This window comes from Trachinotus anak, unplaced genomic scaffold (genome assembly GCF_046630095.1).
Source record: "Trachinotus anak isolate AG129_WGS33_773 ecotype Australia unplaced genomic scaffold, CSIRO_AGI_Tana_v1 ptg000016l, whole genome shotgun sequence".
In the NCBI taxonomy this organism is placed as follows: domain Eukaryota; kingdom Metazoa; phylum Chordata; class Actinopteri; order Carangiformes; family Carangidae; genus Trachinotus; species Trachinotus anak.
Window position 1 is genome coordinate 7366086 of NW_027273867.1, and position 24711 is coordinate 7390796.

General features: G+C 41.0%; 1 protein-coding gene across 2 annotated transcripts; it reads left to right on the forward strand.

Moving 5' to 3' along the window:
* The first annotated feature begins 240 nt into the window (after positions 1-240).
* On the forward strand, positions 241-7354 carry nrsn1l (neurensin 1-like). Of its 2 annotated transcripts, none has more exons than XM_071500911.1 (4): positions 241-355; positions 3246-3328; positions 3984-4136; positions 5695-7354. In XM_071500911.1, the coding sequence occupies exons 2-4, from the start codon at positions 3269-3271 to the stop codon at positions 6109-6111; spliced, it is 630 nt and encodes a 209-aa protein (XP_071357012.1). In that variant the 5' UTR covers positions 241-355; positions 3246-3268; the 3' UTR covers positions 6112-7354. The 2 variants fall into 2 exon arrangements, with proteins under 2 accessions (XP_071357012.1, XP_071357013.1); XM_071500912.1 differs by having other exon boundaries at positions 300-527.
* The last annotated feature ends 17357 nt before the right edge of the window (positions 7355-24711 follow it).

Below are 24711 nucleotides of genomic sequence, written 5' to 3' on the forward strand. Positions count from 1 at the left end.
TTATGACCTCTATCGAGATCATCAAAAGACAGTCACCAGCATTTTAAAGAACATCAGGTGGATAAAGTTTCACTAATACTGAAGATGCCTCCAGAAGTCAGTGACAAACCACATCAGAAACTTGCTTCTTGCTTTAAAGCTTTGAAACATCTGTGGATGTGTCTAATAAGAGATAGACTGGGAGTTAACAGCACGTTTGTTTTTGTTGTCCCCCCCCCCACACACACACCACCATCGACGCGCATGCTCAGTGAATCCGTTCAGCTGATTCACATCAGCAGCAGCGGCTCTGGAGATCCACCGGTCCGACAGCACATGGATCCCCAGTGAGAAGAGCGAGCACTCCGGCCAGGGGGTAAGCCTGACTGCTTGTCCGGTAGCGGGGCCGGTTAGAGTGAAGGGACGAGGCTGCAGCACAGGACAGGAACTGAGAAACTCAGTGGTTTGTAAGTGCGACGGAGAAAAAAGTGCGAGATGGACCGAGAGGCTGCATGGCCGCGATGACTCACTGGCGTCCAGTGCTGCCGGTTAGTTCATGTGTGATCTGAGCTGAGATGACCGACGTGTCTTCTGATTGTGTCTGTTTTAAAGAGCATTTGACCAGTCCGATTCAAATCTGACGTCTTTGCGTCTTCATTTAGACTTTTAGCGTTAAAAAAAAAAAAGTCATAAATCCCGCATAAGTAAGTGACAGTAAATAATGTTGCATTTTCACCCAGTTTCAAGATCCTGTAAGACAGATATAGGCTGGAATATACATGTCCTACACTGCAACTGGGCTAAATCAGGACCGATCTCTCCTGTGAGTCAGGAGGAAAGTTGGGGCAAACTTACCAGCACCATGGACAGCGCTCTGGCTGGTACCTGGACTTAAAATCACTGGTTTATTTGGATTAGGACCAAACCTCAGACTCATTTTAATGCTTTAATAACACTGAAACAAAATTCATAAAGACATGTAGCCTTGTGAAAAAGTAAATCACATTAGTAAGGCCAATGAGTTTCATCGTTTGAGGCTTAGGGCTTATCATAATGCCCACATAACAAACTGTGAGTCACTAGTCAGTGCGTCATATATTCATTTATTGTTAAAAAGCCTTTTGTATATTTAACAGCAGTGAAAACAGTATTCAGATACTTTACTTAGGTAAAAATACTCAAGTAAAGGTCCTGCATTTGAAATCCTGCTTTAGTAAAGTGGAGTTTTATCAGCTGAATGTACTTAAAGCATCAAAAGTAAGAGCAGCTGTGATTGACTGTGGCAGCAGCAATTTACTGTTAAAGCTGATCAAGGTGGAGCTAGTTATATAAAACTACTTCAGATAAAGTTAGGTAGTTTACAACCATCCTGTGGCTCAGGCCCTTTCAAAGTGGCACAAAATGAATCAGTGGGGTCATGAGATGACTGATAAGAAAAAACAGAGGTCACAAATCTGTTGTAGGTTTTTGGACCTATTTTAATGATAATGTGGAACCGCTAACAACCCCTACACACCTGAAACATGACAGGAGCCACATTTAAACAGATCATGAGCCAAAAAGGTTGGAACCATTGGTTTAATCTTTAACATTGTGTGTTATTATATCCTGTGTTTTAAATGAGATTCCTAACCTGAGAAGAAGCCAGTGAGTAGTTTTGTCGGATAAATGTATTAGAGTAAAAAAGTACATTATCTCCTTAAATACAGTGAAGTAGGAGTAGTAAGTAAGTAATGGAAATACTAAAGTAAAAGACACGTGAATTATACTTCAGAAACAGTACTTGAGTAAATGTATTTAGTTATTTTCCACCACTGGCTGTGTTTTATGATCATGAAAACAAAATGCAGAAAACATTTTATAGGCCATATCAAGGAAGAATGAGTTACATTAATATTAGCATCATAACCAGTATCAATATAAATGTTGATAACATACCATAATAACCAGATAATATACTCTGAATCACTCAGTGGTGGGAGAAATATTTGGTTCTTTAGTTCCTTTATTTAAAAGTACCCATGTAATAATATGAAATTACCCCTTCACAAGTAAACAATCTTATTTTGTTTAATTAGCCTATAATTGAGTTTTTGTACTCATTACCCAGCTGAGTGATTAGCTGAGTAACAAGCCGAGCTGTAGTGAAATAGTTGTATAAAGCAGCATGAAATGGAAATACTCAACTAATGTGAGTTTTATTCATTACAGTACATCAGTAAATATGTTTAGTACTCTCTGCTGCTGGAGATACTAATCACCGCTCCGCATTTTAACTTCAAAGCAATATGAAGTTTTCCATTGCAATTATGTTAGTTATGAACTTTCCTACCTCATTTTGTTGTGAATTATAATTGTGTGAATAAAACCAGAAAGGTCAGATCGTTCCTTTTACAAGAAAAACAAACACAGAGGAAAATAAATGGGATGTCAGTGCTATAAAAATTAGTTTCATTTAGTTGATGAAGTCTGGCTATAGTCAGAATTCTATTTATACGATTGTGTAATAATTTGTAAATGCTGTTTCTAAAAGCTTCAGTACAACAGGTAATTTCAGGATCATTTTTAACAGGCAATTAGAATTACACATAAGTTGGGTTTGTTGCATTTTTGTATTAGTTTTGTTTACATCACCATAGTGTCCAGAACAGAAATCACAGGAATTCAAGAAAAGGTTGTTTATTGAACAGTTTGGTCAACTCATCCGATCAGGTTCAAGACTTTGGCAACAGAGGAGAGTAAAGACCTAACATAACCTGAGCACGGTGTTCTCCTCCAGTGATTACTGGTCTGGTTTTCAGGATCGTGTTTCAAACTGCTGTCAGGTTGATCTTGTACTGTTCGGTGCAGACGGAGATCAGGCGTGTGTGGCCGCTTAGAGAAACTGTTTGAAGGCAAAGAATGAAAGAAATCAATCAGACCTCCTCAGGAGAATAAGAGCAGAGGGACATGTGTGCAGATGAGGAAGAACAGAGTGTGCACACACTTGCATATGTGTGATTCATCCGTGGGTGGGGTAATAGAGCCACCTCAGGGCCACGGCAGCCGTCAATCGTTCACATGCGGCAACAATAACTGGGACGACCTGACGACACAGGCCAAGATTTATGACGGGTCTCTGAAGGGAGGGAGGCTTTTATTGAGGGAAATCCATATTCAGCAGATGAGCAGTGTAACAACAGCCAAGCAGCTGACACGTATACATATCAATCTCTTCAGGACTCTGAACGTGCTCTACTTACTATGTATCTGGATCTTGACTGCAGGTGTACGAGGTGTGTGAGGTGTGATGGCGCTGTGCTCCGAGGCCTGTGTCTCTGGCTCAGGAGGAGAATCCTCCGGGAGTGAGGTGGGTTTCAGTTTCATTTGATTTTATTACAGCTACAAGAGTCTTACGATCAGCACCGGGCAGATGTAGAGAGGATATTTAATATAGTTTGATATGGTTTAGAAATGAGCTTACAAATTACAGAGTAAGTGGAGACTACACCGTGCTGGGGCTGCGTTATTTTACAGCCCACATACCCCAAACTTACCCTGTAACAAGGAGGCTTTCTCCCACATAGCCAATGCTTCGTCCTGGTGATAATGCACCGTAACTTAAAAGTACCATTCATTACCTGAGCTGGTGGTGATGGGACAGGACATAGAAGCTGCTGTAGGTTTTAACGAATCCAACACTGGACCCCAAAACTGAGACTGTATTTTGTAAGTCACCATTTAAAAATAAATTAATTTCAGTGCATATCATAAATAAACATGAACATAAAAATTTCTGTCTTTTTACCCTGTAACGGTATAACTGTACACTATATTTATCAAATAGGTTTAGTATATTAAGTAAAAAACACAGTTTTGAAGTGTTTTTTTAATCACAAATAACTATACTGATAGTCCATATGTACTAAATAATTACGCTGTATTTAGCAGGCTGTAACCTGGTGGTAACTATACTTTCTTCGAACCTGAAAAAGCGACTGTAATCTGGTCCCTCTGTGCACCAGGCTGGTTCTAGCTGTCTTCAGTTTGGGGTTCGTTCCTATCTGCACCACTTCTACGAGGAGTGCTCTTCCTCCATGTGGGAGAGAGACCCGGAGGATCGGGGGTTCGTCCAGAGCCAGAGATCAGCCCTGTGGTGGAACTCAGCAGTCTGGAAGGTAAAGCTACGACAAGCTCCAACCTGTTCACATATTTCTTTCCTGCAAATCAAATGAATAACGTTACTAATATTTTTTAAGAATTGATCATTCATTTATTTTGAAAAGGTGGCTGTTTAATAGGACAACATTTTTTTCAAGATCAAAATGGAAACATAAACAAATCATTAAAAATCTATGAAGTGCTTCACACACTGTAGTAATTCCTTGCATCTCATATTTCCTTTAATCAGTCTTACTCTGATCTTTCATATAAATGAATATCAGTTATTGATTGATATAGCACAACAGTGATTCAGCCCACTGTTGGTGTCTGTTACTATACGTCCCATAAGAAATCCTACAGGCAGAGAGGAAATGATCTATATTACATTTAATTGTAATTCCTTATTGGGGAGCTACAGGGTCATTGTTCAGAGTATTATAGTCAGTGGATTATGTCCCATTAATATAGATCCATTTATGTTTTATGTTTTACGGTCCAGTCTATGTTTCCCATTATTGCATTTTATCAAGTTTCATGAAAGGGATGAAAAGTTGGTTGAGTTTAAGATAGATCAGGTTTTCTCTTAATCTTTCTTTCCAAAACAATTCTTTAAATGTCAAGAACACTAAGTTTTCTGTATCCTGTCCTGTCTAAATCCAGGTGGTTTGACAGGCCGGTTGTGATAACGTCTTCTCTTGATTAACATGTATGTGCTCGTACATGTTTTATTTAGACCAGATTCATAATCCGAGCTGCAGCTCAGTCTGTACAACAAACAAACATTTATAGTTCACTCCATTTATACTGAGACAAGGTTTTCAAATGAATGTTTCCCTGCTGTGCACCGTAACCTTGTAAAACTGGCCTCTATTTTATCTTTAGTCAACTGTACTTCAAGTACTATACCATTACTACAACTTGCTAACTTGAACTGGATCCATTATTGCTCCTTTCTGTGGTGACTGCATCAATTAATTCAATGAAGTGCTCTTTTCCGGTTAACTGTGAATGTAAAAGCCTTGAGTTAAGCCTCTTTCCAGCATTACATGAAGATTCAGTTGGAGAAAAGGTGTATTTTTTTTATTCTGTCTTCTTTTGAGATTGGGGATTGTTTTTTTTCCCCCTATTTTCCTTAAATGTTGACTTAGAAATGTTGCTGTCATTGTCACTGCTGACCCCACAGTCGCCCCGGGGAGGGCGGCAGACAGAGATGCGTCACCTCTGTCACACATGATGTCGCCTGTTGATTGTTTTTCCTGCCAGTGATGAGCTTCATAACTGTAAAAGAACATGCCTCTGATACACTCATGTAATATAGTGCATACAGTGCATTTTAAACCATTGTCTGTGTATGATGAAGTACAGGCAGTGGTGTAGTGGTATTTGTAAAGGTGAAGCATTACATGTGAGCCCCCTGCCCATTTGGCAATTTGGATTTTTTTGCATCACAAACAACAAAATGACCTTTCCTAACGAGAAGAGAAGAGCACTGAGCAGAGAGTGCCACCAAGAGAAAAAAATTTCAGGATGGTAAAAAAATTACCGCTTCAGGTTTCTCCCTCCTCCCTCCAGGTGTCCTTGGCCGTGGGTCTCCTGATCCTGACCGCAGGCATCGCCAGCCTGTCAGTCGGTTACGCCACTCCCCATAAAATTGAGTCATTCGGAGAAGGAGACCTGTTCTTCGTGGACACCCAAGCCGTCAGCTTCAACAGGGGGCTGCACCTCAGCACTGCGGCTGGGATCGGGCTCTCCTGCCTCGGCTCGGCCCTGGTGGCGATGGGGGTTGTCGTTTGGGCCCTCCCCAGGGCCAACTTGAAAGAGAGGCTGTTCCACAGTGCGGGGGAAAGGGAACGGAGGGGAGAGTTGCAGTCGAAGGGGCTGAGGGGATTTAGGGATCTGGGGGATGTGGTCACTAAGCCACCAGGTATTGAAGAGGGAAAGATACCTGTCACACTGTCGAAAGTGGAAAACGTGCAGCCCAGTTCTTAAAAAGATCCCGGCTGAACTACATGGCGTACAGGTTTTTGTTGTGGTTCCAGGGGCCTCGTTTACAAGTTCTAATTATTGTTTGTTTTTGAAGGAGAAATGGGTCATTTTAGCACGCAAATAGAGGTCGTTTCCTGACCTGGATAGTAATTAGACAAGATGTGTTGACAAGGAACTTTAAACACCTGTCAGGCTTTAAAAGCAGTGCTTGAGCTGAACAGGTCATAGACTTTTTTTTTTTTAAATCCACATATAAATGAGGCCCCAAGACTACAACCACAGACCTTGTAGCTCTCTTAAACACCTCGTACTACAGAGTAGGGATATAGCTGTTGACCGTAGACTGTGTTTGTGCAGTGCACTAGTCTTATATTTTAAATATAAAGTGAATAACCTCAACCCCGTCACTCAGAGAGCAGGATCCTAATGACCGGTGGTAGAACATTATATTTTTACCCCATATTTGATAGTGTTTGCTCAATATTTCTATCCATTATTTTTTTAATGGTAGGCTAACTGCATCAGCTTCACATAGTTAGACATACTACATGAATCACACAGAAAACCTACATTTCCATTGCCATACATATATACACTCATAGGACATTTAGAAAGGCGCTCACGTGAAAAGAATCACTAACAATTCTGTATCTACATTTTCACATATCACTCACTAATGCTCAGCCCACTGTGTTGAACACATGTACAGTCACCTGCTCACCCAGACACCCACACACACACAAATTCGTGCTTCATTGACAATATCACCTATTTTCTCCCCACTGTAATCTGGCTCTGTAATTGCCTGCAATCTGTGTCTCCAGGCAACAGTTCGGCTTCAAGTGCTCTATTTTCAACTCCAAACAAAGACTCTTTTCTGATTGGTCCCTTGTACCTCCTCTCTTTATTTTCACACCTATCAGATTTTTTGTTTACAGGCATACACAGTAGTAGTGAGTAAGTGGTGAAGCGCTGAGGTGAGGGGATTTTGCACTGGCACCTTAGAGGCCATCTGTTTGATTGGCTCCTCCGGTTTAGTTAAATTAGTTTGAATAACAGAGAGCACACGTCAGGAAAAAAAAATAGAAGAACCATAATGTCCTGTTTTAACTGCACTGATTCCACTGGATGTTATTGTTGTTTCATTTTTGTATTGTGTTATTGGCTATGATGAAGATAATGGAGTAAAATGAGAGTCAAGTGTCTCTGGTGCAAATTAAAATAAACCTGTAATCTGCATAACTAACTTTTTGAAGTCTGTGGTTCCATTTGATTAAATTGTTACAGCGTAAAAAAAGTTATTTATTATATTATAAACCTGCAGGAAGTTATATTTTTGATATTAATGTTTAAAATAGTCTCTTGGCATGTCAAACTGTTGCATGCACCCACAAAGAAAAAACACACAATTTACACAGTGAAACTTGATGCAGCTTGAAGGTAATTTTAGCCTCTTTTAGTTAATTGTTTTGGTTCTGTAAGGCCCAGTTTATTGTTGGTTTTTAAGATAGGTAGCATTAATAGCTGTTTACTTACCAGTTGTGAAGCAAGTTCAACATCAAACTTCATTCCTTTACTTCAAAGAGCTGTCTCCAGCAGTGAGGAGCACTCCGATGTTAACTTTTGTCTCTAACACATATTTTCTCTTACTTAAGTTAACAGGCTAACCAGCTAGCTAGATCTTGCCACTTTCTTACAGCAACTCACTGTAGCCTCCAATATGCGTTGCTCAGAGGGCGTATTATAACTGCTTATAATATGATGGCTGAAGCTCTTGTCAAGCAACATTCACCACCACCTGCTCCTGGCAAGAAACCATGTTGGCGGCAGAGAAAACTTACAAATAGCCCCTTTAGAAGTTCCACAAATAGAGGTGACATTTCTAATGAAAAAAGAGAGCTAGAGACAGAAGCACAATGCCTTGGTCCACTCTCACCTCTACATGCTGGCTAATCACAGTGTGAAGTTGGTGTGGATGTCGAATTGTTTCAGAAAGTTACAGGAATATTTAGGGAGGGGGGGGGGGCGTTCCAACACTTTCAAACCATCTGACATGCGATGTCATGAAGGAATATAAATCCCACTTAACTCACACAATGAGCCTTTGGCAAGAACTAGACAGATTTGGTCTTACATGTCACATTCAAATGTTTTAAGAGAACTTGTGGCACTGAACCAATTTCAGGTTGTCTCTCTTGGTTTCAGACTGAATTCACAGGTGACCCAGGCCTGTAGCATTAGACATGTACAGACACTCTGCATTTCTCTACAGGCAGGGAAATCCTTGTTCTACAACCTCCCACGTAAGTTATGGACCACTTTGTTTAGACAAGATCTAACGTCATGTCAAACTGTTTTTTCTTCATTTATGTCACAGTGCTGCTTTGGGATGACACAGTGTTGACAACTGCAGTAATATTAACATTTCCCTAACGGCACTACTGACAGTTCTCAAGTTGCCATGTTTTCATCTGCTGATTTAAGGCAGCAGGACTTTTTTGTGAACAAAACCTTTCTTCACGAATCACAGCTGGTTCAACAAGTGAACGAGGTTGCCTTCATCACACTGGAACAAGCTATTCATGATAAATTGGTGTGATGTCAGCAGACCTCATGAAAAAGCAAGAGAGATAAGAATAAGATGAAAATATGACAAAGCACGTCTAAATCCTCCTGCAAGACCCACATTGAAATGCTGGTTGTTTCACCAATTACAGGTCCCCAATATAAAACTACACTGACCCTTTCGGCAAAAAAGCCCAGACAAGTTGAGGGTATGACTTTTAGTACATAGTGAGAAGAGGCAATTAAGGAGAGTGTGTGGTGTAAAATGTTGAACATCTAATAACGAAAGATCAAGATATTTTTCTCAGTATTTGCTATAAACAATAAAAACAGCCTTAAAAGGAGACATTTTAGACATTTACATATAATAATGAGTATTATATTATACTGAGCTGACCCTATGACAACTGAGCAACTCTGACCTGTAGCGTTTTTCCACCACATGGTACCATTGTTACTTCAGTGATGAAGCACAGAGCTATCTTTAATGTAACACAAACATGAACAATGGAGCATATCAAAGTGATACATCTGCAGCTCCTCAACTGACCCAGGCGTGGTTTTGTGGGTTTGCCATACTACAGGTATAGTTCAATAACTAATAGGCTACAGTTAGCTTGTACAGCTGTTGGTTCGTTCAACATCCTGTCTTGCACAATGACGATGCAGTAGTGATGATTCTCTCTGACTAATCAGTTTCACATCATCTTTTGGTATCACCTCAGCTAGCTTTGAACCTTGGTGGACATGATACCAAAAAATGTAACAGGTACCAGCTGTGATCCAGAACGTTTGTCCAATTGAAAACCAAAAAAGGTGAATAGAGTTGGGTCAAGTTATTAGTCAAGATTTTTGTGAAATCTGCAGTATAGCCCTTGTTATTTCCTCACAGGGTGTTACTCGAGTCAAAGTCCAAGTCCAAGTCTAAAGAAGAGTCCGAGTTGAGTTCAAGTCAAGTCAACATTACCTGAGTCAGAGTCTGAGTCTGAGTCATCAAGGTTGAGTTAGTCCAGTTCCAGTTCCAGCTCCAGTGCTTACCTTTGGCACAGTCAGGCTTCTGTAAACAGCTGAGCAGAGTGAATATGGTGCGATCCAGGAGGATGTAGAGAACTGATCGGAGGACGGCTGCAAATTAACATTTTGCAAGGGATTAAAAGACCTGACTTTATGTTTTACTGCACAAATGAGTGTGTTGGAACCAATCAGTGAGTACACTGTGAAAAGAGGTGTGTGGTTGTGAGCTGTGGTGAAATCTAGTGCTAAAATCCAGGTTGTTACAAAATGCACTCACAAACATGCACATGTACACACTGAAACTAACAAAAACTCTGAGTCCTTGTCTCCAACTTCTTAGTCCAAATGTTCAAGTCCAAGTCAAGTCACGAGTCCCGAAAATCAGGATTTGTGTCCAAATCCTGGGCTTGAGTACTGCAACGCTGTTTCCTTAGAAGAAGTAGTAAATGTTACCCTTAGGACCAAGCAGAAATAAAACTTTTGTAAAGCCAACTAATTTTTCTCAAGTCCTGTAAAGGCGACATTTTAGAGCTGTAAGTATTTAATCACTGAACTGCATACGTCAAAAGATATACGGTGCAGAACGTTCAATGATACATAGTAGATTAAATGATAATTAAGAAAAATTGCCAAAGTTGCTTGGAAAGAATGAGTGCACGCAATATAGTCAACAAGGGCAGCACAGGTTTGCAAAAGAGAGTACTACATGTATAGTTCAAAGTGTCTTCATATTATTTGACTGTGAAATGCAGGGTGTAGCTGTGGGCATGTGCACGAATGTGTGTGTGTGTGTGTGTGTGTGAGAGAGAGAGAGAGAACGAGAGAGAGAGAGAGAACGAGAGAGAGGTGTATTTATGTCTGAACATCATGTTACTTTGGTGAGATGAGTCACAGCTATGAGTGTGACTCATCTTGTCTCTCAACTCACACACTAACAGGAGGGACACCTAACATTCGCTAATCGAAACAGCACGTACGGGCACACAAGCACATACACACATATATTCTAGGTCACAACGTGTACTCAGAATCATATTTGTTTTGCAGCACATTTGGCTTTGCTTTTGCTTTTCTTCATGTTTGTTCCACTACTTTCAAAGTATGTTATTGCTGGATTGACACTGACAGCATCTTATATCAATCTGATTATGACCTTTTATAAAATATTACACTTCAATTGTTTTCCAGCTCTGTTAGCAAAAAACTATTTAGTATCATAAATTATAACAGTTAATATCGTTATTTTCAAGGTCACTCTTATAAAAAACAACAAACTGTAAACTGAAGACCTTCCTTCTTTCTTCCTGTGGTAAAATAATCAACACGTTATTCCTATATAAAAGCCAGTGTCGGTGCCATCACAGGAACTATTTTCCTTGTTGTCAACATGCCCGTCGCACTCTGAGTGCATGTTTGCATGGCTGATTTGAGCATGCTCGGTTTATTAGCAAGTGTATGTAAGTGCATAATGAGATAGAAAAGTGGAAGCGGTGGCAGCGTTTCCTGTGAAGATGGAGGCTGATACGCTCCGCTGACTGCAAAGCTCCAAGTGTGAGTCACACTGTTGTGGGAGAGAACCACACAGCCGAGGATTGGGCTGCAGTCTGCTCGGCTGATTGGCAGACCCATCCATCCCAGTGTGTGTCTGTGTGTGTGTGTGTGTGTGTGTGTGTGTGTGTGTGGGTGTTGTATCTCTGGGTGCCTGAAAGTCTGCTGCACTGATATGATACTGTAACATCTCATCTGCTGTGGAAAACAGATAGAAAGCTGGAATCTGTCTCAGCTTGTGTGTGGGGTTGGATACAAAAGCATGTCTTCTGACAGTCGTGAAAAAAATAAAACTGTTGCAGGGTCCATATTTTTATTATTTTTAATTCATTAATTATTTTTAGTAGAAAAGCTTGATTACGATCTTTATTAGAGAGGCCTGGCTGAAGAGAGGAAGATGACAGTAACATCATTACACAGTGTAAAACAAGAAAACAAAAAGCACACATCAGCATAGGAGGAACAATAGCGTCTGTCAGTATAGCCCAGAAAAGGTCATGGGGACAAAATATACTGCAACTGTTTTTAAAGGAAAACTAAAGATTAAACACTGTCTAAATAACAGCTGTACTGTCTGATGATGCATATTTCCTATTTCAACAGATGACAATGCACACAATGCGACACCATGTTGACTTATTTATAGCTTTAATGGAAGCTGGTGGCCAAGGACTTTAGATGCATGAATCAGAACTTCATTGTTTCGCTTGTGGACAGGGATTTTTGTTGCATGCTGGTCGCCATCTCCCTCCTCTCATTTCCTGCCTCTGAGCTGTGGCTAAAGGTATTAATATATATGTATAAAGGACAGCTGAGGCTGATGGGAGTGTCGTTGGGAGCTTTTGTAGAATGTTTGTGTTGTCCACACTGTGAAAACTTGTTTTGGCATCACATAGCACTTACTTTTGGTAAGTTTTCTCTGCCACTGACCATGGCTTCTTTCCCAGGAGCAGGTAGTAGTGCTTGTCGCTTGACGAGAGATTCAGCCATCATTGGCTTTATAATACAAGAGGTTATAATAGGTCCTCTGAGCAGCGCTACATCTTCACCTCAGATTGAAGGCTGCAGTGAGTCGCTATCAGAAAGTGACGAGATAGGCAAGGGATAGCTGGTTAGTGTGCTAACTTAAGTGGAGGAAAAGATGTGAAGTTAACAGTGGCGTTGTTTTCAACCTCTGGAGACAGCTCTTGGTGAGTAAATGAATGAATTTTGTTGCTGAACTCACAACGTTTCTTCTAGTCTGGTGAAGAAACAGCTGCTAATGCCAACGTTGGCTATGCAGCAAAAGCAAAACTTCCAAATAGCTCATTATTTTTTTTGTATTTTTTCATTACATTTGAAATTACAAATGTAATGAAAGGTTCAGAACTAAAATATTTGCTTAGACCCTTTAGAGTTATTACCAATTACAACTTTCCATACTTACTCTTACGCACTGTTTTCTTTGAAGTGACATACCTGCAGAAATCTCACATTATATTTTTGGAATCTCCTGTTGCTGTGCTACACAAACAGAGCATGAAGTTAATTCAGGCAGATTCATACAATCACATTCTCACAAGTCAGTGAGGTAATGTTTATCATCTGTCATTCATACTGCTGCTGCTGTCTCTGTTTCTACCTGCTTCTCACTCCTGCTACCCCCTCTGCTGAATTCTCACTCCATCACCCACCCTCCTCCTGCTCCCCCTCCTCCTCCTCTTCTAGTTTCTTATTACCATACTTAGAATGGCATCTGTTGCCTTGTGCATTTATGTGCTTCCAGTATCTCAGTGATCTGTATCTGCTCATGTGTGTTCATTGTACCTCTTGGGGGGATTTAATGTGCTTTCGTCAGAATTTCGCACAGCTTGGATTCATTTGGGGAGCAGCCAAGGAGTTATTATCTACATTTGGTCCAATAAATGGTCTTAAACCCTTTGACTTTAAGTGTGACAGAGAAAAAAAACACAAAAGCAGAATATTGAAATGTCACTGGATTTAATAAAGATGAAGGATTTTTTTTCTTTAAATGCCATTGTCAGACAGATGTGACCATTGTGAAGAACATAAAAGTTGGACAGGACAGACTCTTGCTGGAGGAGGAGAAGAGAGGCAAGGAGAGTCACACTTTCACCTCCATTTTTCATTACATGCCTTCATGCTGAAATTAACATTTTCCTCTATACAAACTAAACACGCACACAGCTCCATTACAAGTGAAGCGACAGCAGGCGTTCACATCACCAATGAACTCATCAAAATTCTACAAATGGTTATGGTTGACCACGCTGATGTTTCACACATCTCGACATGAAGAGACGTTATTTCCCTCCGCAACAACAACTCAATCTAAGCATTTGCAATGGCCAAATTCTTATCAGAGCAGCACAATATACTGTACAGTCCATCACCATGAAATACTCAGCTGCAGGCCACATACTGTACAGTCTATGTGCAGGGACTTATCAGTACGTTCAGTAATATGGAGAAACTCATGTCAGTTAGTAAATATTTCTATCGAGAATAATTTTACTGTAATAGTCCTTCCAGTTTTATTCTCTAGCATTGCAGTACAACATGTACCATTTTAGGCGGTAGATGTATTCTCTGTACATTCAGGATGAAGTTTTCTACATCCCACAACCAATCAACCTTTGCTTAGCTTATGTTAAAGCCTCCAGAGATGAACACAATCTGGTGGGCAGACCAAAACCTTGCCAAATGTCTCATTACGGGAGCACAACCTCCCACAACAGAGAAAGAGTAAAAAACGTATTTTAAAGAAACTAAGAAGACGATGGCAGCCATAAAAATACTAGATAGAGTAAATTAACATTAAGCTGACACTCATTAAGAAACCTGACCAAATCAATGAAATTTAGAGTAAATTAATGCAGATTACTTCTCATCCTACGTTCTGTTACATTGTGTTATGTTATCCCTAATCATGGTTGTTGTTTTAAGCGATGATGTTCCAGTTGTATGGCAATGAAGTCCCCTAAATGAAAATTAATGTGAATGTTTAAAATGTTTCATGAAATGTTGAAAGGGATTTTTAGCCACGCTAGTGGCATGCTAACGTCACTGAACTTGGATCATACACATAATAAACATTTTACCTTCTAAACATCAGCATGTTAGCATGGTTATTGGGCAACTCATCCAGTTTTCCAGTTCCAAAGCAAAAATAAGCTTATAGCTTCACTGATGTATTTCTGTAGCTAATACTCAGCCCATCAATTGGTTAATCACTCAGTCAATATACATTTCAGCAGATTTTCTGTTTTCTGTCTGAGTTTGAGTCTGAAAAATGTTGCTGTCCTGCAGTAATGTGGAGTAGAGTGTATTAAACATTAGTCCACCAGAGGGCTCTGTGGTAACATGGGAACTGTACCCAGTGGGAATTTAATCACGAAGAAGTAAAAATGTGTCGTTGTTGCTGTCTGGAGGATACAGCTGTTGTTAGACAGTTTGCCCACATGTTCTTGCCATGAGAAAAATAAACCTCCTCCCTGGTTAAAAAGAACCCTCCAGTGAGTTCTTACATGTTCATTGATAGATATTACTGTATGTAAAGCTCTAAAACACTCCTTTATGATTGCTTTTATTGATTACTTTTAAAGCTCTTCATGGCCTGGCTCCAGCATACATTTTAGAACTTCAAAAACCTTGTAATCATATGCACAATTTGAGATCCTTGGGCATTGGTTTTCTGAAAGTTAGAGTCTCTAAAAACTATGGGCAACAGAGTTTTTGCCATCAGGGCCCTGAGACTCTGGAACGAGCTACCCGAGAAGAGGCTGTAAGACTGTCTGAGTCAGTGTCTTCTTTTAAATCTCTTCTAAAAACATACATTTATCGGAAAGCATACCCTAATTTTATGTAAAGATCCTGTTTATTTTATCTTATTTTTAATTTTTGTATCTTAGTCTTTTAATTTTATTGTATTTATATTGTCATTTTGTTGTGAAGTACTTTGTGCTGTGTTTTTAAAAGTGCTCTATAAATGAAGTTATTATTATTATTATTATGATTTCATCATCTTTAAATGATTCATTTTTAAACACCTCTAGTGTATTCCAAGCCCTGCTGCCCACCAGGTCTAAGTTGACCCCCATACCTTCCACCCCCTTGGCCTAACCATTCGGGGATTTGAGGCTGCTCAGTCGGAAACCTAGATTAGGAAAGCTCACCAGCGACATCTGTTGAGTAAAACCTTTCATTGACACTCCAACCTTGGGTCAATGAAACACAACCAGCAAGTACCCCATCCTTGGCAATGCCTTTAGAACAAGAGCAGCCACAGTCATGCATGCAAGCTCCCAGACATGGCACACTTCACCGACCTGGGCCAGTCCACCAAGGCTAGCAAAGGAATTCCAAAGGGATGTGTTGCACTACCTGCAGGAGCTAAGAGTGGAGAGGAAGAGATAATGGTATGGCTCATCAGGACTCCCCCAGTCACTTCTGAGACCTTCTCAGATGGAGAAAAGCATGCCCGGCAAAAATGCATGGCTTGTCATTGAGGGCAGGAAGAGAAGAAATGAGGAGAGCTCTGGGAGAGGCCAGTAGTGGAAGGAAGGAAGGGAGGAAGTTGTACATGGAAGGAATGTCGTCTGGCAGCGACAAGACAGTGGCATATAGTCCACAACATAATCACATTGTCAAGAGGGAGAGACGTCCGAGGAACAGCCAAAGTGGAGGAGATCAGAATGGCTGATAAAGGCTTTCCGACAGTGGAGGCTACACAATCGGACTGGAAAAGAAATTCAGCCCTGGACCTATCCTGAATGACAGGCACACAGAGAGGACTGTAAAGAGACTGACAGAGCCAGTACAAACTTTATGGATGTTTTGACCATCCACTGGCCCACCAATGCAGCACCATACAGGGATTTGTCCAGGTAATTGCGAGAAAGAGTTTAAAGTCATGAAGATGGATGTTGGGGCTGCTCTGTTTCTGCTTGAAACAACTTTAGCCATAGTTTAGGTTGCACTTTCTTGGTATCATGGTATTTGTCTGCTCAAAGCAAGAGGGGCCAATGAGGGCTAAAAACACAAGTTTACTAGCACAGTGAATTTTTTTTTTTGGATGCATAATTGCATCCTTGTTAGTTTAGCTATAATCCCATGTTTGTTTGATTACCTTGAAGATATTCTGAATTCCACCATTGTATTGTTGCCTTGGCGATGCACATTCACGAGCTGGGGATGGATCTTCTGAAGGAGCTCTGATGGGAGGGGTCTTTTTGTTTTCCTGTTGAGTTCAAACATTCTTTCTCCAGAATCACTTACTCCATCTTACTCCATCACTTACTCCTCAGCAGTGGCTTGTCTTTCCACCCACTCTCTGCTTAACCTGACGCGGCAGATGGTTTGTTACACAGCACCATCTGGGAAGGCTTTGTTGGAAACTGTTTGGAAAAGGGTAGGTGCTTTCAAAAATACTTGGCAGGTGATTGGATGAATCATCTATCTATCACCGTCTATCATAGGCTAATTTCAACCATTTAGATTCTGTATCTTTCTCGTTTTTTCACTTTCAAGCCAGTTGGTAAATCAAACCCTTCACCCTTCAAGCACAAGAAGAGCGAAAATATCTTTCCCATCTAGAAAAGCCTTCAGCGCCACTCTTTGCTCTTCTTTCAGTGAAGAAATACTCTCCAGTTCTGATATAGCTGATGCAATAGCAGCAGATACATACCTCTATCAGAGCCACCATCATTAACAAACAGTCACTTCTCGCTGTCATTACACCTAAGACACATTCATAGCTGCTAATAGTTCCTCCCTCACAGGAGGCCAATTGGTCTGAACCACTGTGAGTCAGTCATAGGCAAATAGTTTGTAGCTTTGCAAGACAGAGGTTACTCTCTGGTGTTAGTATCCTGAATTCAATTGCATACTCTGCTACAGACTGTCAGCCCTGACTGAGGGAGAAGAGCCATTTAGCAGCTTCTTTACCATGAAGGGGATGGTCAAAAACTCTATTCATTTCCATGTCAAAACATATGCTATACAGGACTTTGCTGTGGAATATGTGGCTGGCTGCCGCTGAAACACAAGGGAGGACTGGATGAAGAACCATAACGGCCACAGAGTAGGGCTGAGGAGGCTGGCCCTGGCGAAGACATTGGCGGAGATGGTATAGTACCGGCTTAAAGGAGAAGCTGCGACAATGGTAGGCCAACTTTGCATTTGAACTGAGAAACACTGGTGGTGAGAGCCGACCAAGTCTGACGACATTACAGAGGACCTGGTTGTGTTGGTCTGTTGGTCTGGTCATGACAGAGAGAGTCTGTGTCAGCTGGGTCCATAGTGAACGCAGTAACAGGCACATAGGAAATAACTCAAGTATACTAGATACAGAAGTGGCTGAGAGAGTGACTACCATGGAGGTTGGCAGAACAATCTGGCGATGAATGGGAGAAGAGCTGGGGTTCTTGTACTGCTGGGTTGATGAGCTGATGATTGAAGACACGTGTGGAGGTGAAGAGGAGCCAGGGGGAGAGAACCACGCCCACACACACACTCTACAAACACACACACTTCTGGTGTCATGGCTGTAACCAAAAGTCAGATGAAACCTTAAATTTCATGTGTCGTGATATTAATACACCGGTACACCCACTGTGATTGAAGAAACAACTCACTTCTTCTCCTCTAGTTGTCAAAAGTCATTCATGCAAAAGCAGGAAATAAGTGGCTGAAGGAGAAATGCTGTAGATGAGATCATTTGGGGGGGAAGTGAGTACGAGCAAAAAGTAAATTAAAACACTTAATCACAAAATAACTTCAGGAATACATTAAACATGAGATATTGATGATATATAACAATGTAGATGATCTGAGGTGGATTTTAATTCCAATTTTAATAACTTAATTTTAATAACTAGCAAAAGTCTGGCTTTTTTTCCCAACGATTTTATCTACTGTGTTGATCTATCTTTGTTAAGTATTTATGAGAGGAAGGTGATAATAAGGTAGCTAAATTCAGGGCTGCAGGTATGCAAAGACAGATCTTAATAAAGTGGTAAGCAGTTTTTTGGGTTATTATTGTGTCTTAAGTAAAATGTAATGTGTAATAAGTGGAGACCTGCAGTAAATGTCAACTTCTGTGACTCTAAACTAATGTTTTCCTTTTTATTTTAACTTACAAGTCATAAAAGTGTATCTGGATGAGCAGTGTTTATAGTACTAATTTACAGGCTGTGAATGTAAATGTGTGTGATATTAAAGTGGGTAGTATGCAAAGATTAGCCCACTTAGTGAGACAGCAGCAGGCAACTCTGTCATCCCTGATAAGAGTGATGAATGTAAAATAAGGATTTTTATGTTTATATGGAGTATTAGCAGTTTGACAGTGTTTCCTCTCCTGCAATATATTTAAAGATTATCTTTTTTTTTCTACAGTGTCAATTTAAAGTGAACTGACAGAAGAGCCCAAACATGGCACTCACCTAATCAAAAGTTTGCATTGTGCAAGTTTTTTTTCCTTCTCCTTTGTCTGAAACCCATCAGGAGATTTGGCACAGTCAAACACCTCTGCATATTTGCAGTCACCATTGGTTTGTTGAGCATTAAAAATGTTAATTGGAATTTTTAAAAAGGAAAGAAAATATCGCATTACCATCCCACCTCCTCCAGTCACAGGCTGTCAAAATGCAATATTCCAAATTAGATTGTATTTGGATAATCTTTTGAACTGTAATAGGTTTCCAGCCAGCAGGCATATTACTATTGGCACATCATTATTAAACAAAAGTGACACCGAACCATCACTTTGCAGGCAGCGCCAGATAAACGTTCGACACCGTGCAAATAATATTAGTTCTGCTTCCAGAGTCACTGGCTTATCTCTGGGATGCTATATTGGGTTCATATCCCTGTCGGCTGGCGAGGGCCTTCTGACGGAAGTGTCTAAATTTATGAGTAGCCCATATGTGTGAGGTGCATGTATGAATAGGCTGCTGCTGTGTGTGTGTACTATGTAATGTGTGTGTCTCACATTAACGCTTTTATATGTAAATGCTGTGTTTGTGTGTGTGTGTGTGGGTGGGTGGATAGATGAGTGTGTGCCTGCTTGTGGGTGTGTGTGCAAAACTGGGTACATTCATATGTAAATAAGCAGTGTATGTGTGCCTGTATATGCAGACGCGACCCATATCATGGCATAATGAGATCCGCCACTGTTGGTTACCCTCAGACAGTGGTAATTATGGCTGCAGTGAAAAGGACTGATGATGAAGGCAGGATGGACGCTCACACACTAACATATTCAACCACACACAGGCCTCAGTCCCACTGACAGCCTGCTGCAGGCAAAATGACGTCCTGTCCATTTGGCAACGGGATGGGAATATGAATCTGTTAACTGGATATGATAAATTAGACCTGCATCCGCTTTCTAATCAGCTTTACAAAACCTGCATTCTTGTTACAATATTCAATACCACAAAGATACGGCACATTCACAGTGATGTCATGTCATTAAAAAACAGATAAAGGACCTTCACATAAGACAGCATGATGCAAAGAGCAGCCAATAAAAACATGAACTGTGAAAAAAGAAAAGCTTTTTATTTTTTTAGTCAACCATATCATCTAACTCACTCAGTTTGTTACTGCCACAAATGCCAGATTGAACAATACACCCCCTAACAGCCAGTACAGCTGGTACAGTTGTCTATAGGTTGTCTTACATGGGCCACAAAGCTTGTCCTGTTTTGAAATGTCAAGACCCTCATTTGTAAAACAATGTGTGCTGTATTTTCCGAATTTTAAAATGAAGATGACATCATAGTTTTGTGGATGGATGGCGATATGAACTATAATCTATTAATAAAAAGTAGGCAAATATAAGTAAAAGAATAGGGCTGGTAATATTCTATATGTTACTTAATAAATCCCATGAAAAGACCAAATAATAAAACAACTATTTCTGTGAAGCCAAAGGCTGATAATCAACTGGGGCTTGACCTCACTGACCCCACTCACCTACTACTCTTTATCTACAGACTATTTTTCAGCACACTTGTTTTTAACTGATTTACATTAAAGCTTAGCTCTACTTGTTTGTTGTCTACTCTGTTTTTTTTTTGACTGTCTTTTGTTGCATGATGCTTTTACACATATTAAATTCCTCACTGATAAATAAAGTTATTTGGAGTTTTGATTTGATATTGATATGGCATACTGTTGTTATATGGAACTCCATTATTGTCCAAAAACTATTGAACACACAAACACACACTCTTGTGGTACACTGCTGGGCACATTTTCCTTCATACCCTGAACATGAGCACTGTAGCAGATCTTGTCTCTGTCCCACATACACTGTTCTGCTGCTGTAAAACTCACTAAAACACCAAATTTGTATCAGTTCACATCTGAAAATAGTCCCCAGCAAATGCACTAATAACTACAGTTTGAGTGATATTTGATGAAAAAGAAAAGTACAGTGCACTGCTGTTTTATGAATCATTAAAACCTTTTTTAAGAAAAAAGAAATGATATATTTGTGAACTGTTTTTTCAGGACTTATATCGTGAGTAGGAACCAATGAAGATGTGGCACGGTGCCACAGACAGGCTGGGGAAGGGAGACAGAGTAACGCTCTTTTAAATTTGGCCTTTTTGTCCGATTTGTTGACAATAACAGAAACATTAAAATGACCATATCACTGTTTTTGTAAGTTTGTGACCTTTAAAGCTACTAGACCCTTTTTTGGGTTTATACCATAGACTGTAAATAAAGACGTAATTTCACATCACCCATGAGTTTCTGAAGAGAGGTTTTGAAGCTCAGAGTGGGCTGTTCTGCCGTTGCAATCTTGGCAGTGCCTGACTCCGCCTAGCTAATCCAAAAATGGGCAAAGTTTGTGGCAAGCATATGCTCACCCACCTGTCTCAAAGTGACCACACCCTCAACAATGCATAATTGTAAGCCTTATTAAATTTGAATAGTTGAGTTATATAAAAATTCACCCCCTGTGCAGTTGGCATGAAGAGGGAAATTAGCTACAGAGAACATAATATTGTACCAGGCTGTGAACATGTTTGTTTTTGCTGTAAAGTTGGGCATTTTAACATCAGGATGTTAACAGGCTTTTTAAGAAGCAGAACCCCCGCAAAGCAGCCGGTCCTGACTCTGTCTCTCCATCATCCCTGAAGCACTGTGCTGATCAGCTGTCTCCAGTGTTCACAGACATCTTCAACACCTCACTGGAGACCTGCCACGTGCCAGCCTGCTTCAAATCCTCCACCATCATCCCTGTCCCCAAAAAACCAAGGCCCACAGGACTAAATGACTATAGACCCATTGCCCTGACCTCTGTGGTCATGAAATCATTTGAGCGCCTTGTCCTGTCCCATCTCAAATCCATCACTGACCCACTCCTGGACCCCCTGCAGTTCGCCTACAGAGCCAACAGGTCTGTAGACGACGCTGTCAACATGGCTCTCCACTTCATCCTCCAGCACCTGGACTCCTCAGGGACCTATGCCAGGATCCTGTTTGTGGACTTCAGCTCTGCCTTCAACACCATCATCCCGGCTCTGCTGCAGGACAAGCTCTCCCAGCTGAGCGTGCCTGACTCCACCTGCAGGTGGATCACCGACTTCCTGTCTGACAGGAGGCAGCACGTGAAGCTAGGAAAGCACGTGTCTGACTCCCAGACCATCAGCACTGGATCCCCGCAAGGCTGCGTTCTTTCTCCTCTGCTCTTCTCCCTGTACACCAACACCTGCACCTCCAGCCATCAGTCTGTCAAGCTCCTGAAGTTTGCAGACGACACCACTCTCATTGGACTCATCTCTGATGGCGATGAGTCTGCCTACAGGTGGGAGACTGAGCGTCTGGTGACCTGGTGCAGGCAGAACAACCTAGAGCTAAACGCTCTGAAGACAGTGGAAATGATAGTGGACTTCAGGAAGAGCCCAGCCCCACCCACCCCCATCACCCTGTGTGACTCCCCCGTGGCCACCGTGGAGCATTTTCGCTTCTTGGGAACCACCATCACACAGGATCTCAAATGGGAGCTAAACATCAGCTCCCTCATCAAAAAAGCTCAGCAGAGGATGTATTTCCTGAGGCAATTGAAGAAGTTCAACCTGCCAAGGACTATGATGGTGAACTTCTACACCTCCATCATTGAGTCCATCCTCACCTCCTCCATCACCATCTGGTACGCTGCTGCCACGGAGAGGGACAATAACAGACTGCAGCGTATCATCCACTCTGCTGAGAAGGTGATTGGCTGCAATCTTCCGTCCCTCCAGGACCTGTACGCCTCAAGGACTCTGAGGCGTGCAGGGAAGATTGTAGCTGACTCCTCCCACCCTGGACACAAACTCTTTGTGACACTCCCCTCTGGCAGGAGGCTGCCGTCCTTCAGGACCAAAACCTCTCGCCACAAAAATAGCTTCTTCCCATCTGCTATTAGCCTCATCAACAAGGCTAGAGAGCCCCACAGTTGCTGATCAATTGCACCAATCACCAGAAAAAATTCCTTGTATGTGAAAACATACTTGGCAATAAAACTGATTCTGATTCTGATTCTGATTCTGATTCTGATCAGAGTCTATGATGACTGACTCGCTTTTGGAGCCAGCCTCAAGTGGCCGTTCGAAGGACTGCAGTTTTTAGCACTTCCATGTTGGCCTCCTTTTTTAGCCACAGAAGTTGCCGCTTGGTTTATACCATCATTCAAAAATCTATGATAGATTTTTTTGAAACATGACACAATCCAGGTGGAAAAAACTAAAACACTGGAGCCTGGTTTTCAACATGGTCACCGGTACATGTAAAGGATTCATGATTTGTAGGAAATGGACTGAAACACTAAGAATCTCAGTTATGATGTTTAAACAACCTTTCCCAAAGTGTTTGTATACAGGCCTATAGTGCCCTATCCATTTATAACATTTATCATCACTGTTATTTCCCTTGTCTTACTGCTTGCTGACAGGCTGTTCCACCTGGTAGACTCTACATCTTCTTTGCACACCGACAATTGCATCAGCCGAGTTCTGATTTATTTCCTTGGTACTCGCCTTGAACCTTTCAGCCACAATCTCACTCTCTTTACATCTCTCCATCTCTAAATACAAGTTTTGCCTCCCTGCTAGTCTCGGTGGCTAATGGGCTCCTTTCAGCTCAGGGTGTCTTTTATGGTGAGGGTACCTTGATCAAGTGTATGTTTCTATACCACATACAGTACATGCAACATAGGGGAAAACATAAAGGATGAATTATACTTGTATGGCAATATTCTATGAGTTCAACCCATCAACCATCAATATGCAGCACTCAGGGAGCAGGCACATGCACATATCCATTTTCAACAGCTTTTTACTTGGACCTCCTTTTTAAATGGCTCTGAGTTGAAAGGTTTTACAGCTGCTCGTCAACATAGGCCACCTTTTAAAATTCCAAACCCACTCATGTCAGCATGTCAGTACTTGTGCTGTTAGTTTTGTGCGTTCTGAATCAAAATCATATCTAAACATTGTAACCTAAATGGAAATGAACAAAAGCAACTATCTAAAAAGCAGCTTGGCACGATTTTGACACTGCAGAAACATTGTGGCTCAAACAGCAGAGTGCCCATTCCTTTTCCTAAGACATTATTTTTTTGTCTTGTTTGATGTAAAAAATAAATAAATAAACAAAAATGTGGATAAAATGTGGAGATGTTCAAATGTGACCAGGTTGGACCATAAAAACATGGCAAGTGACTCAGAAGAATCTCGAACATGTATCCCTCCTTCAACACCTACAACACTTGGAGGAGGAAGTGCACAAAAACCTCATGAGGGAAAAGAGGAGTATTGTCTGTGGTGTGAGGCCAATAGCCCAAGCAAGAATACAGTAAAAGTGCAAAACCTCCACAGGCAGCCCACAGATGTCGTGCTGCTCTTTACACCCAAACACAACAAAGTGGGCTGAAGCAATAGCCAATCACATAAAAGCTTTTATTAAAAGTAGAATATACCATTGACAAAGTAGGAGATGGAGGTAAATATAAACAGATGAGGAGGAGTAGCAGCATCCTTCCTCTTGCATAGTGTCTATAGACACCACAAATTCTGGGTGAAAGGCTCAGTGGAAACTGAGGACAGGAAACAGAGTTTTCCCAGTGAATCATAGAAAATATCAACACATAAAAAACCTCAGAATCATCTAAGCTGTGACATAAGTTTCCTTCTTAATGACTGACTTAACTGCCTATAAACTGTAGGTGCTGTCATAGTAGGAGGGAATCTCACTGGTGATGATTAGATGTACTATTTTTGTCAATGAACTCAGAGCATGATGAAACCACAACATGAGGCTGAGTGGCAGGAAAAGTCGACATGTTTCCTCAGATGTGTCATCAATCACTCCCCCAGAGATATATTTCACAGTAGCAGTGAATAGTTAAGTATAATGAGGTTACAACTAAAACCCAACTGAAAGGCAGTGTAATTAAATAATGCAAGCTGAACAGGAACT